At 52.8% G+C, this 15009-nt stretch overlaps 1 protein-coding gene across 5 annotated transcripts in view; it reads left to right on the top strand.

Annotated features, from left to right (window-relative positions):
* ABCA5 (ATP binding cassette subfamily A member 5) overlaps positions 1–15009 on the top strand; it is a 70891-nt gene that overhangs the window by 28717 nt on the left and 27165 nt on the right. For all 5 annotated transcript variants that reach the window (XR_010303939.1, XR_010303940.1, XR_010303941.1 and 2 more), the window contains exons 14-19: positions 993–1168; positions 3504–3623; positions 5150–5288; positions 6608–6698; positions 7811–7950; positions 12452–12571. Coding sequence is in view for 2 of the 5 variants with exons in the window: in XM_064150656.1 (XP_064006726.1) it covers positions 993–1168; positions 3504–3623; positions 5150–5288; positions 6608–6698; positions 7811–7950; positions 12452–12571 (786 nt within the window). In the remaining 3 variants the exon portion in view is untranslated. The remainder of the gene's footprint in view (positions 1–992; positions 1169–3503; positions 3624–5149; positions 5289–6607; positions 6699–7810; positions 7951–12451; positions 12572–15009) is intronic.

Below are 15009 nucleotides of genomic sequence, written 5' to 3'. Positions count from 1 at the left end.
AAAAGCAAAGCTGTTCTCCCTTAGACTTATTTAGGGACACATCACATTTTCTCTGGATCACAGCAACATGCAAGATTGGCAAAGCTCCTCAGGATCACCAACCTAGAACCCCACTCTGCAAGATTCACCTTAAACCATGTCCCCAAGTGTCACATCTAAATGACCCTTAAACATATCCAAGGTGGGTGACTCCACCACCTCCCTGGGCAGCTCATTCCAGTCCCTGACCACTCTCTCTGGGAAAAACTTTTTCTCAGTGTTCAATTCAAACCTCCCCATCTTCAGCTTGAAGCCATTCCCCCTTGTTCTGTCTTCAGTTCCCTGTGAGAAGAGCCCAGCAGCAGCCTCTCCACAATGTCCCTTCAAGTAGTTGTAGACAGGAATGAGCTCTCCCCTCAGCCTCCTCTTCCTCAAACTAATGTCGAATGGATAATATCTGACAGAGTTCACTTTAGACTCTTGTCTCTGTTACATAGAATCATGGAGTGTTAGGGGCTGGAAGGGACCTCCAAAGCTCATCCCACCCAGCCCCCCTGCCAGAGCAGCACCACCTAGAGCAGATCACACAGAAACACATCCAGGCAGGTTTGGAATATCTCCAGAGAGGGAGACTCCACAACCCCCCTGGGCAGCCTGTTCCAGTGCTCTGCCACCCTCACAGGGAAAAAATTCCTCCTCAGGTTCTCATGGAGCCTCCTATGCCTCAACTTCCCCCTCATTGCCCCTTGTCCTGTCACTAAGCATCAGCCAGCAGAGCCTGGCTCCATCCTTCTGGCACTCACCCTGCACATACTTACATGAATGAAGTCACCTCTTAGTCTCCTCTGCTCCAAGCCTCAGCTCCCTCAGGCTCTCATAAGGAAGTTGAACATCTTCCTTAATCACTTTTGTGTCTCTGCACTGGACTCTCTGACACACTGTGTTGTCTGACTGGGAGGAAAAAACAAACCAAACTCTCAGTGGATTGCTTCTGATTTGTCTTTTGCTGCTAGGTTTTGTCTCTGTCTACGGGCACAGAGTGTCTGAGATCGATGAGATGCTGGAGGTGCGGCAGATCGCGGGGGTGTGCCCCCAGGCCGACATACACTTCGATATCCTCACTGTGGAGGAGAACCTCTCCATCTTTGCTGCCATCAAAGGAATCCCTCAGAATGATCTGATACAAGAGGTGAGTCCCCTGGGCACAGGTATTGTGCCTACATTGGCTGAGAGAGTTGGGATTGTCCAGCTTGGAGTAGAGAAGGCTCTGAAGAGACCTTAAAGCAGCCATTCAGTAAGTTTGCAGATGACACCGAGCTAGGAGCAGGTGTTGGAGATGTTGGAGTGCAGGACAGCCCTGCAGAGGGACCTGGCCAGGCTGGATGGGTGGGCAGAGGCCAAGGAGATGAGGCTGAACAAGGCCAAGTGTAGACTTCTGCACTTTAGCCACAACAACCCCAAGCAGCACTACAGGCTGGGGACAGAGTGGCTGAGAGCAGCCAGGCAGAGAGGGACCTGGAGGTGCTGGGAGAGAGAAGCTGAAGGTGAGGCAGCAGTGTCCAGGTGGGCAGCAGAGCCAATGGCATCCTGGGCTGGCTCAGGAGCAGTGTGGGCAGCAGGACAAGGGAGGTTATTCTGGCCCTGTACTCAGCACTGCTCAGGCCACACTTTGAGTGCTGTGTCCAGTTCTGGGCTCCTCAATTCAAGAGAGATGTTGAGGTGCTGGAAGGTGTTTGGAGAAGGGCAGCAAGGCTGGTGAGGGGCCTGGAGCACAAACCCTGTGAGGAGAGGCTGAGGGAGCTGGGGGTGTGCAGCCTGCAGAAGAGGAGGCTCAGGGCAGAGCTCATTGCTGGCTACAACTCCCTGTAGGGAGGCTGTAGCCAGGTGGGGTTGGGCTCTTCTGCCAGGCAAGCAGCAACAGAAGAAGGAGACACAGTCTGAAGCTGTGCCAGGGGAGGTCTAGGCTGGATGTTGTTAGGAAGTCGTTGTCAGAGAGAGTGATTGGCATTGGAATGGGCTGCCCAGGGAGGTGCTTCAACACCTCCAGTCTCTGTGCCTGGAGGTGTTGAAGCAAAGGCTGGTTGAGGCACTTAGTGCCATGGTCTGGTTGTTTGGCTAGGGCTGGGTTCTAGGTTGGGCTGGCTGAGCTTGGAGCTCTCTTCCAACCTGCTTGATTCTATGAAATTGGAACCTAGACAGTTGTGGAGTCTCCAACTGTGAAGTGTTCAAAGCCAAGTTGGATGGAGCCTTGAGCAACCTGGGCTAGTGGGAGGTGTCCCTGCCCTTAGTGGGAGTTGGAACTCGATGCATAGAATCATGACCTTTAAGGTCCCTTCCGACTCAAACCATCCTCTGACCTGTTCTGGTGGGAGGTGTCCCTGCCTGTGGCAGGGGGTTGCAACTAGCTGGCCTTTAAGGTCCCTTCCAACCCAAACCATTCTGTGGTTCTGCACGTTGACTTCAACCTGTAGGGCACAATCTCTCTTAGGCTGCACAGGCATTTCCCTTGGGACAGTTGGCAGGGGAATAACTTTGCAGTGCAGGAGGCAAAGAGGCACAGACAGATATTTGCACAAGAAGAAACAGCTGCTTTCCCTGGGCAGCTAAACCATTTTCAATCGTAGAATCAACCAGGTTGGAAGAGACCTCCAAGATCATCCAGTCCAACCTAGCACCCAGCCCTATCCAATCAACCAGACCATGGCACTAAGTGCCTCCTCCAGGCTTCTCTTGAACACCTCCAGGGATGGTGACTCCACCACCTCCCTGGGCAGCCCATTCCAATGCCAATCACTCTCTCTGACAACAACTTCCTCCTAACATCCAGCCTAGACCTACCCCGGCACAACTTGAGACTGTGTCCCCTTCTTCTGTTGCTGGGTGCCTGGGAGAAGAGGCCACCCCCCACCTGGCTACAACCTCCCTTCAGGTAGTTGTAGACAGTAATAAGATCACCCCTGAGCCTCCTCTTCTCCAAGCTAAACAACTCCAGCTCCCTCAGCCTCTCCTCACAGGATTTGTGTTCCAGGCCCTTCACCAGCTTTGTTGCCCTTCTCTGGACATGTTCCAGCATCTCAACATCTCTCTTGAATTGAGGGGCCCAGAACTGGACACAGCACTCAAGGTGTGGCCTGAGCAGTGCTGAGCACAGGGGCAGAAGAACCTCCCTTGTCCTGCTGCCCACACTGCTCCTGAGCCAGCCCAGGATGCCATTGGCTCTCTTGGCCACCTGGGCACACTGCTGGTCATCTTCAGCCTACTATCTATCAGTACCCCCAGGTCCCTTTCCTCCTGGCTGCTCTCCATCCATTTGTGTTTTGAGCAGACACCTTTCAGCTTGCTGGAGCTGAAGGCCCTGCTGTGGCTGTAGAGGTTTGTTAGCAGAGCGCTTGGCTCGGAGTGCAGAGCGGCCGAGAAGGAGTTGATTTGGGTGTTAATTGTTAGTCATCAGTTAATTAAATGATGGCATTTCTTCCTCTTGGTGGTTTCCTTGAAGTGATCAGTGTGTTTCTTCTGTTTTCAAGGTGCAGAAAGTGTTGCTGGATTTGGATATGCAACCTATCAGAGACAACCAAGCTAAAAAGTTAAGCGGGGGGCAGAAGAGGAGGCTGTCGGTGGCAGTTGCTGTTCTTGGGAACCCAAAGGTGTGTGTGAAGGAGGTGGCCCTGGCTTGGTGGCCCTGGTACACCTAAGGGCTGATGTCTGGGGCTCTTTAGTGGGGAAAAGAGAGGACTGAGGTGAGATTGAGCATCCAAAGGGTGTGTGTCAAGAAGGGGTCAGTCTCTATTCAGTGGCATCCTGTGATAGGAAGAGGGGGAATGGACACGAACTGGAACTTGGGAGGTTTCTCCTCAACAGGAGGAGAAACTTCCTTACTGTGAGGGTAACAGAGCACTGGAAGAGGCTGCCCAGAATGGTGGTGGAGTCTCCATCTCTAGAGGCTTTTCATACCTGCCTGGATGCATTCCTGTGTTACCTGCTTTGACAGGGAGGGTGGACTCAGTGAGCTCTGGGAGGTCCCTTCCAAACCCTACCATTCTATGCTTCTTTTGTCACAACTAACTAATGCATCTAATAATGTCTGAGGTGCAGAAACTGTTGCTTTGAGCATCCCTTGCTCTTTGTTTCTCTGTGATTGTTTAAACCACAAACAATCTGAATGTTTATGCATGAGGATGCTAATGGCTTAGGTGGTGGCAGCAGCTCTGGGTTTGACTTCTTGGAGAGAATAAATAGCATGACAAGTTTGGAGTCGTTCCTGACAGGTAACATTTAGACCCCAACAATGAAACTGTCAAAGTTTTTCCTTGCAAAGCCATGCAGGCACTAGGAGCAGGCAGGGACAGAGCCAGAGAGCTCTTTTGTGTTGCAAGTCTGTAGCTTCTGGCCTGGAAGAATGGGGACTGCTTTTAGATCTGTATTTCCACATGAAGGAAGGCTGAAGTGACCTTCTTGTGGCCTTCCAGGATCTGAAGGGGGCCTCCAAAAAATGCTGAGGAGGGACTTTTTAGGCTGTGAGGGAGTGCCAGGACTGGGGGGAATGGAGCAAAGCTGGAGGTGGGGAGAGTCAGAGTGGAGGTGAGGAGGAAGTTGTTGAGTAGGAGAGTGGTGAGAGGCTGGAATGGGTTGCCCAGGGAGGTGATTGAGGCCCCATGGCTGGAGGTGTTTGAGGCCAGGCTGGCTGAGGCTGTGGGCAGCCTGCTCTAGGGTAGGGTGTCCCTGGGCATGGCAGGGGGGTTGGAATGGCTGCTCCTTGTGGTGCCTTCCAACCCTGCCTGATTCTATGATCCTTGTGGTCCCTTGCAACCCTGACTGACTCTGTGATGGTTGTGACAGTTCTCTGGGATGTTAAAAGCATCTATGTGTATTTAGCCATCCCTTACTCGAGGGAGAGCACCCACAGCTACAGGTGACTGCATCAGAAGCAGAATAAACCAGAGCTGTGGCACTAAGTGACTGTGTGACTTTGCCATCTGTCACAGCAGGAGATGGCTTTGGTTCAAAGCACAGCACAGCTTCGCTTGCTCGCTCTAGGATGCGTCCTGTGTGTCAGAGAGGATGAACTAGCAGGCTTCAAACACAGACTCCAGGGTCTGTTACATTAGGTGGGAGTTGCTGAGGTCAGTGCCTTGCCTGTGGCTTTGCAAACACTTGTTGGCTTTGCACCAAGGTTCTGCTGCTGGACGAGCCGACGGCGGGGATGGATCCGTGCTCCCGGCACATCGTCTGGAACCTCCTGAAGAACAGGAAGGCAAATCGAGTGACTGTGTTCAGTACCCACTTCATGGATGAGGCAGACATCCTGGCTGGTGAGTCCAGCCCTGACCCCCTGGGCACCAGCCCAGGGGCAGTCTGAGGCAGAGCAAAAAGTGAAGGACCTAGAGAATAAATCTTATGAGGGAGCTGGGGATGGTTGGTGTGAAAAAGAGGAGGCTGAGGGGAGACCTCACTGCTGTCTGCAGCTACCTGGAGGGACATTGTGGAGAGGCTGCTGCCTCTCACAGTTAGCTGGAGACAGAACAAGGGGGAATGATCTCAAGCTGAAGATGGGATGGTTTAGATTGGACATTGAGGAAAAGTTTTTCATGGAGAGAGTGGTCAGGAACTGGAATGAGCTGCCCAGGGAGGTGGTGGAGTCCCCAACCTTGGATGTGTTTAAGGGTCATTTGGATGTGGTGCTTAGGACTGTGGTTTAAGGTGAATCTTGTAGAACAGGATTCTAGATTGGACTTGGTGATCCTGATCTCAATCCAAGAGAGGTGTTGAGATACTGGAAGGTGTCCAGAGAAGGGTGACAAAGCTGGGGAGGGGCCTGGAGCAGAGCCCTGTGAGGAGAGGCTGAGGCAGCTGGGGGTGTGCAGCCTGCAGAAGAGGAGGCTCAGGGCAGAGCTCATTGCTGTCTGCAGCTACCTGAAGGGAGGCTGTAGCCAGGTGGGGTTGGGCTCTGCTGCCAGGCAACCAGCAACAGAAGAAGGGGACACAGTCTCAAGTTGTGGCAGGGGTGGTCTAGGCTGGATGTTGTTAGGAAGTTGTTGTCAGAGAGAGTGATTGGCATTGGAATGGGCTGCCCAGGGAGGTGGAGGAGTCCCTGTCCCTGGAGGTGTTGAAGCAAAGCCTGGCTGAGGCACTCAGTGCCATGGTCTGGTTGCTTGGCTAGGGCTGGGTGCTAGGTTGGGCTGGCTGAGCTTGGAGATCTCTTCCAACCTGCTTGATTCTATGATTCTATGAGGGGTTTTTCCTACCTGGGTGATTCTGTATGTGTTTTAAACTCTCTAATTTGAAATATTTCAGTGATTGAAACAGGTTGCCCCAGAACATTGTGGATGCTCCCTCCCTGGAGGCATTCAGGCCTGGGTTGGATGAGGCCTTGAGCAACCTGGGCTAGTGGGAGGTGTCCCTGCCCTTGGTGGGAGTTGGAACTCGATGACCATAGAATCATGACCTTTAAGGTCCCTTCCAACTCAAACCATCCTCTGACCTGTTCTGGTGGGAAGTGTCCCTGCCTATGGCAGGGGGTTGGAACTGGATGAGCTTTGAGGTCCCTTCCAACCTAAACCAGTCTGTGATTTTTGGAGGGCAGTTTTCTGAGTGAAAGGATCTCCTTGGTGTGTTTTTGTTTCATTTCCAGATCGTAAAGCTGTGATCTCTCAGGGGATGCTGAAGTGCCTTGGATCTTCTCTCTTTCTCAAGAGCAAGTGGGGAATCGGCTACCGCCTGAGGTATGCTCTCTGTGTCCTGCTCCCTGCCACCAGGGGGCTGCCTGTACTGCTCTCTGCTGAGATCTGTGAGGTAGCCCCCTCCCAAAAATCATCTTCCTGGCATCTTTACACTTCATGTTGGATGCTCTGCTGGCTGATTGCTCATAGATTAAGATGAGATACGAGGAAGAAGTTTTTTGTACTGGGGGTGGTGAGACACTGGCCCAGGTTGACCAGAGAGAGTGCTAGATGGGGATCCCTGCAACCATCCCAGGTCAGCTTATGTGGGGCTCTGAGCAACCTCTGTAGTTGCAGATGTCCTGCTGATCAGCTAGGGCCAGGGAAGTTCTCCTGCCCCTGTGCTGAGCCAGTGGGGCTGGGGAAGTCCTTCTGCCCCTGTGCTCTGATGGTTAGGCCACTCCTTGAGTGCTGTGTCCAGTTCTGGGCCCCTCAAGAAAGATGTTGAGGTGCCTGAACCTGTCCAGAGAAGGGCAACAAAGCTGGGGAGGGGCCTGGAGCACAGCCCTGTGAGGAGAGGCTGAGGGAGCTGGGGGTGTGCTGAGGGAGGAGAGGAGGCTCAGGGCAAAGCTCATTGCTGTCTACAGCTACCTGAAGGGAGGCTGGAGCCAGGTGGGGTTGGGCTCTTCTGCCAGGCAAGCAGCAACAGAAGAAGGGGACACAGTCTGAAGCTGTGCCAGGGGAGGTTTAGGCTGGATGTTAGGAGGAAACTGTTGTCAGAGAGAGTGATTGGCATTGGAATGGGCTGCCCAGGGAGGTGGTGGAGTCTCTGTCCCTGGAGATGCTCAAGACAATCCTGGCTGAGGCACTTAGTGCCATGGTCTGGTTGCTTGGCTAGGGCTGGGTGCTAGGTTGGAGTAGATGATCTTGGAGTTCTCTTCCAACCTGCTTGACTCTGATTCTGTTTAGTTAATTAGAAGGTTTAGGTTGGTAGTTCAGACTCGATGCTCTCAGAGCTCTTTTCCAACGCGGTTGATTCTGTGATTCAGTGGAGTGGGACTAGACAACACTGAAAGGTTCCTTCCAACCCAAACCATGGGGTGATGCTGTGCATCTGGGAGGAGAAAAGCAAGCTCTGACAACTGCCATTTTCTGCTGCCTGTGTGTCTCCTCAGCATGCACATCGATGCCTACTGCAACACGGAGGCCACCACCGCGCTGATAAGGCAGCACATCCCTGCGGCCAGCCTGATCCAGGAGAACGACGAGCAGCTGGTCTACACCCTGCCACTCAAGGACATGGACAAGTTTGCAGGTATTGATGTGTTGGCTGTGCTGCAGGGCTTGAATGACTGTGGAGAAGTCCACCAGGCGTGGCTGTCACCTGTAGTCACTGTCAAATGTGGTGCTTCTGCCTGGATGTGGCTTTGCAGATAGTCGTTCTCTGGCTGATGATCAGTCAGTGAGGTCTTGCTTGGACAAGCAAGGACCTCGTTGCCTCATCCAAGGAGGGGCTGTGGGTACTTGACAGTAAGTACTGTGGAGATGCCTTTAACAGAAGAGTGAAGAGATCATTTTGTCCAGGAATCCTTTGTCCAGCAGAAGCATCATCCTATGGAAGAAGGTAGTAATAAGCAGGGCTGGCCAGAGGGTATTTTGTCCAGGAATCCTTTGTCCTGCAGAAACATCATCCTATGGAAGAAGGTAGTAATGAGCAGGGCTGGCCAGAGGGCATTTTGTCCAGGAATCCTTTGTCCTGCAGAAGCATCATCCTATGGAAGAAGGTACTAATGAGCAGGGCTGGCCAGAGGGTATTTTGTCCAGGAATCCTTTGTCCTGCAGAAACATCATCCTATGGAAGAAGGTACTAATGAGCAGGGCTGGCCAGAGGGTATTTTGTCCAGGAATCCTTTGTCCTGCAGAAGCATCATCCTATGGAAGAAGGTAGTAATGAGCAGAGCTGGCCAGAGGGCATTTTGTCCAGGAATCCTTTGTCCTGCAGAAGCATCATCCTATGGAAGAAGGTAGTAACAAGCAGGGCTGGCTAGAAAGGTCCCTAGTCCTACAAAAAACAGACCAGCTTGATCTGAAGGAAACCTTAAAGATTGTCCTGTCTCAACCCCTCTGCCAGGGGCAGGGATATCAACTAGGTCAGGTAGCTCAGAACCCTAACCCAACCTGTCCTTGAACACTTCCAGGGATGGGACATCCATAGCCTCTATGGTCAACCTGTGCCAGTGTCCCAACATCCTTACAGTGAAGAATTCTTCCTCAGACAATCTAAACCTGCCCTCTTTCAGTTTAAAACTGTCAGCCCTCAGCCTATCATTATGTTCCCAGATAAAGAATCTCTTCCCACCTGTCCCACAGAGCTGCTTCAAGCACTGAAAGGGCACAAGAAAGTCTCCTTGGAGTCTTCTCTCCTCCAGGCTGAAGAACCCCAACTCTCTCAGCTGTGTTCTCAGGGGAGAGGTACTCCAGCCCCTTGAGGTCATAGAATCAAGCAGGTTGGAAGAGACCTCCAAGCTCAGCCAGGCCAAGCTTCCACCCAGCCCTGGCCAAGCAACCAGACCATGGCACTAAGAGCCTCAGCCAGGCTTTGCTTGAACACCTCCAGGCACAGCAACTCCACCACCTCCCTGGGCAGCCCATTCCAATGCCAATCACTCTGTCTGCCAACAACTTCCTAACAACATCCAGCCTAGACCTGCCCTGGCACAACTTGAGACTGTGTCCCCTTGTTCTGTTGCTGCTTGCCTGGCAGAAGAGCCCAACCCCACCTGGCTACAGCCTCCCTTCAGGTAGTTGTAGCCAGCAATGAGCTCTGCCCTGAGCCTCCTCTGCTCCAGGCTAAACAATCTCATCTCCCTCAGCCTCTCCTCATAGGATTTGTGCTCCAGGCCCCTCCCCAGCTTTGCTGCCCTTCTCTGGACACCTTCCAGCACTTCAACATCTCTCTTGAATTGAGGAGCCCAGAACTTGACACAGCACTCAAGGGGTGGCCTGAGCAGTGCTGAGTCCAGGGGCAGAAGAACCTCCCTTGTCCTGCTGGCCACACTGTGCCTGGATGCCATTGGCTCTGCTGCCCACCTGAGCACACTGCTGCCTCATCTTCAGCTACTATTTACCAGTGCCCCCAGGTCCCTTTCTTCCTGTCTGCTTTCCAGCCACTCTGTCCCAAACAAATCATCTTCATTGCCTTCTTCATCTTCAATCCCCTTTCTGAGTTTCAGAGAGCACTGTCTTAATCCTCAGAGGGTGGTGCAGCAGATGTGTTGGCTTCGCCAGATAGCAGCAATTATCTGATGGGCCCTGCTCAGGGCTGCTTGTTCACCTCCCAGGGGAATGTCCTTGGAGCTCTGGGAAAGCTCAGGAGGACTCAGTACTGATGGGAATATGCATCTCACATTTCATGAGTGGTTTTTGGTGGTTGTTGGGGTTTTTCTTCCCCACTCTTCAAGCAGTGAATTATTTATTACCTTTACCTTCAGCAGCATGCCCTGCTGTGAGACAGGACTCTTCATGCAAGGCTGAATCCATTCCCCTCAACTATTTTAAGCAGCAGCCAAGGTTAGGAGTATGCCTCAGCTACTGGGGCAGAAGAAATCATGGAGAGCTGATGAGCAGCACTAAGTGTCCCAACTGTTTTTCCTGTTTTCTGCTTTTGTGTGACCTTGGCTCTGAAACTCCTCCTTTTGTCGAGTCCTTCACTTCATGCAACTAGCAAGAGCCAAGCAGTGGGTTTTATCCTGAGGTGCTAAACAGTGCTCTTACTCTGAGTGCAGTCTTGGTCTTCAAGCTGTCTTTACAGCTCCCTGGAAAGAGGTTGTAGCAAGGTGAGGTGGGTCTCATCTAGTGAAAGGTGATAGAACAGTATGAGGGGCCTCAGATTGCACCAGGGGAGGTTTAGGTTGAAGAAGAAAGTTCTGCAGTAGAAGGGTTCTCAACCACTGGCACAGGCTCCCTAGGGAGGTGGTTTAAATCCACATCCCTGGAGGTGTTTGAAAGAGGCAGAGGTGTGCTGAGGGACATGGTGTAGGAGTAGAGTTAAAGAATGGTTGGACTTGGTGATCTTGCAGTCCCCACCACAGATACAGGCTGGGGCAATCCCAAGCACAAATCCAGGCTGGGTGGGGAATATCTGAGAGCAGCCCTGAGGAAAAGGCCCTGGGGGCCTGGGGTGATGAAAAGCTCAAGAGCCTGCAGTGTGAGTGTACCCAGACAGCAAGCCTGTGCTGGGCTGCAGCAAGAGCAGTGTGGGCAGCAGGGCAAGGGAGGGGATTCTGCCCCTTGGCTCTGCTCTCCTCAGACCCCACCTGCAGTCCTGGGTGCAGTTCTGCAGCCCCCAGCACAAGCAGGACATGGAAGTGTTGGAGCTAGTCCAGAGTAGGCCACCAAGATGCTGAGAGGGCTGCAGCAGCTCTGCTGTGAGAACAGGCTGAGAGAGTTGGGGCTGTGCAGCCTGGAGAAGAGAAGGCTTTGAGGAGACCTTGGAGTGGCCTTCCAGTATCTGAAGTGGGCTACAGGAAGGCTGGGGAGGGGCAGTTTACAAGGTCTTGTAATGACAGGATGAGGAGGAATGGGTTTGAACTGGCAGAGGGGAGATTGAAACTAGATGTTAGAAAGAAGTTGTTTGCAGTGAGGGTGGTGAGACACTGGCACAGGTTGAGGGTGGTGAGACACTGGCACAGGTTGCCCAAGGAGGTTGTGGAGGACAGAAGCACCCAATGTGATCTTTGATCACATTGGGTGCTTCTGTCCTCCACAACCTCCCTGGAGGTGTTCAAGTCCAGCTTAGATGAGGTCTTGGGCAGCCTGTTTGAGTGGGAGGTGTCCCTACCCATGGCCAGGGGTTGGAACTGGATGATCTTTGAGGTCCCTTCCAACCTAAACCGTTCTATGATCTCAAAAGTCTTTTCCCAACCAGAATGATTCTGTGTGTGCCATCCAGGATCTGGTGCCCAGCTGCTCTAGCTGTATGGATCTGGGTGGCTGCATGCATATGTGGGGCTTGTGTGTGTTTATATACACAAATAAAAAGCCTTCAGTGCCTTTCTGTGTCAAATCTCTGTGTTGGTAGTGACCTAAGTAGAACAAGCTGCAGTGCCTGTACACGGTGTTTCCAGGAGAAGGACTCTTGCAGCCAGCCAGGAGGCAGCTGAGAGCCCAGCAGCTTTGGGATGCTGAGATGCTTTCATGGCCATGAAACTGTTTCCAGGAGAAGGACTCTTGCAGCCAGCCAGGAGGCAGCTGAGAGCCCAGCAGCTTTGGGATGCTGAGATGCTTTCATGGCCATGAAACTGTTTCCAGGAGAGGGACTCTTGCAGCCAGCCAGGGGGCAGCTGAGAGCCCAGCAGCTTTGGGATGCTGAGATGCTTTCATGGCCATGAAACTGTTTCCAGGAGAAGGACTCTTGCAGCCAGCCAGGAGGCAGCTGAGAGCCCAGCAGCTTTGGGATGCTGAGATGCTTTCATGGCCATGAAACTGTTTCCAGGAGAAGGACTCTTGCAGCCAGCCAGGAGGCAGCTGAGAGCCCAGCAGCTTTGGGATGCTGAGATGCTTTCATGGCCATGACAGCCTCAGGAAAGCTTGCAGCCTGTCTAACCACAGGGCCTGAAAAGTGTGGTGCTAAAAGGAGTTTCTCCCAGCCTCGGTTCCGAAGTGACCTGTGCCTGTGAAGCGACCTGACCGTAATTAAGCACCCACGCTGGTGTGTTGCCTGCTGCCCAGTGCAGGAGGCTTTAGGGGTGCCTCTGATGGGTTTGAAGGTCTCCCAGGAGATGTTGCCAACCAAAACGTTTCACTTCTGTTTCCAGGCTTGTTTTCTGACCTGGACACTCACTCCCATTTGGGCGTTATCACCTACGGCGTTTCCATGACCACCCTGGAGGATGTCTACCTGAAGCTGGAAGTTGAGGCAGAGATTGACCAAGCAGGTGAGATGGACTGTGGCTGTTTTCCTGGTTTGCACTCATATTTGATTGGGTGAATTAGTGTGGACCTGCCTGTGCCCCATGGCTGCCAGGAGGAGTCTTGCTCTGGAGGTAGGAAGGGAAATCCTCTTGCAGAGCAGTGTGTCCAGCAGCCTGGGGCTGCTTTGAGCTCAGGATGTTCCAGGCTTTTGAAATACTGAACATGAAAAACACACAGAGAGCTGGCTCTGGAGTGAGGATCCAGAGGGAAAGCTTTTTGCCAGCTGTCTCTGCAGTAATTAATTTTTCATCCTGTGTACTTTACCTCCAACTTCTTTGCTTTACAGCTGCAGTTTCTCTGGGCAGCTTTTTAAGCTGTGCTTGATCAGAGCTGATTTTCAGGCAGTGGTAAGAGCACAGGATTAAATTCTGCAGAGGGACCTGGCCAGGCTGGATGGGTGGGCAGAGGCCAATGGGATGACATTGAACAAGGCCAAGTGCAAGGTTCTGCACTTTGGCCACAACAACCCCAAGCAGCGCTGCAGGCTGGGGCCAGAGTGGCTGAGAGAAGCCAGGCAGAGAGGGAGCTGGGGGTGCTGGGAGAGAGGAGCTGAAGCTGAGGCAGCAGTGCCCAGGTGGGCAGCAGAGCCAATGGCATCCTGGGCTGGCTCAGGAGCAGTGTGGCCAGCAGGACAAGGGAGGTTCTTCTGCCCCTGTACTCAGCACTGCTCAGGCCACCCCTTGAGTGCTGTGTCCAGTTCTGGGCTCCTCAATTCAAGAGAGATGTTGAGGTGCTGGAAGGTGTTTGGAGAAGGGCAGCAAGGCTGGGGAGGGGCCTGGAACAGAGCCCTGTGAGGAGAGGCTGAGGGAGCTGGGGGTGTGCAGCCTGCAGCAGAGGAGGCTCAGGGCAGAGCTCATTGCTGTCTGCAGCTCCCTGAAGGGAGGCTGTAGCCAGGTGGGGTTGGGCTCTTCTGCCAGGCAAGCAGCAACAGAAGAAGGGGACACAGCCTGAAGCTGTGGCAAGGGAGGTCTAGGCTGGATGTTGTTAGGAAGTTGTTGGCAGAGAGAGTGATTGGCATTGGAATGGGCTGCCCAGGGAGGTGGTGGAGTTGCTGTGCCTGGAGGTGTTGAAGCCAAGCCTGGCTGGGGCACTTAGTGCCATGGTCTGGTTGTTTGGCTAGGGCTGGGTGCTAGGTTGGCCTGGCTGAGCTTGGAGCTCTCTTCCAACCTGGCTGATTCTATCTCCAGCCTCCTGGATGAGCAATAATAGTGGCCAGCAGGTAAGGCTGAAACTGGTGGACCTGTCTTTCCTTCCCTCCTTTAAATTACCTTTTCTATTCAAATTAACATTTGGGACCACTTCATATTACTCCAGAATTACTCAGGATTTCTTGTGATGCCAACTGTCAATGGTTTAAGCTTTCTTCATCTTTCTGGAGCTTTCTGTGTGGCAGAGACTGGTAACCTATCCTGCTCTGCAAAGCTTTTGCCTGGGGGTGAGAGGGTCTAACATCTGGTGCTGAATAGTACATGGAATGGTTTGGATTGGAAAGGACCTCCAAGGGTCATCCACTCCAAGCCCCCTGCACTCAGCAGGGACATCCTCCTCTAGATCAGACTGCTCAGAGCCTTGTAGAGTCTCATGTTGATTATCTCCTGGGATGGGGCCTCAACCATCTCCCTGGGCAACCTGTTGCAGTGTCCCAACACCCTCATGGTGCAGAACTTATTCCTTACATCCAATCTCAGTCAGCTCTGCTCTAGCTTTGACCCATTGCCCCTGGTCCTGTCCCTGCAGGCCTCTGTCAACAGTCCCTCTGCAGCCTCCTTGTAGCCCCCCTCAGGTACTGCCAGGCCTGTATTAAGTCTCCCTGGCACCTTCTCCAGGCTGAATACAGGAGCCTGCATGGGCTAATGGGATGAAACTGGGAAGATTTGCACCTTTTGAGGGGCAGAACTTTGTGTCCTTCTCCTTAAGTGTCTGCCAAAGATCTGCATGGCTCAGAACATTGGAGTGAATCAATGGCATTGACCTTGGGGTTAAGGTGAGAGGCTGTCAGGCACTGTAACAAGCTGCTCAGGGTGGACTCACCATCCTGGAGCTGTCCAAAAAAGGTGTAGACATGGTCATGTAGGAATGGTTTGGTGGCTGTGGTGGTGTTGGGTTGCTGGTTGGGCTTGATGATCTTAGAGGTCTTCTCCAATTGCAGTGATCTATAGGTGGGGTGAGATGGCTTCTGCAGTAGCAGCAGGGAGGAGTGAGTGGTCACTCAGCTTTCTCCAGCCCTACCATTTCATAGCATCACAGAATGGCAGGGGCTGGGAGGGACCTCCAAAGCTCCTCCAGTCCAACCTCCCTGCCAGAGCAGCATCACCTAGAGCACATCACACAGGAACACATCCAGGCAGGTTTGGAATATCTCCAGAGAGGAAGACTCCACAGCTCCCCTGGGCAGCCTGTT

This window comes from Pogoniulus pusillus, chromosome 11, assembly GCF_015220805.1.
Source record: "Pogoniulus pusillus isolate bPogPus1 chromosome 11, bPogPus1.pri, whole genome shotgun sequence".
Taxonomy (NCBI): Eukaryota; Metazoa; Chordata; class Aves; order Piciformes; family Lybiidae; genus Pogoniulus; species Pogoniulus pusillus.
This window is presented reverse-complemented; position numbering and strand designations above follow the sequence as displayed.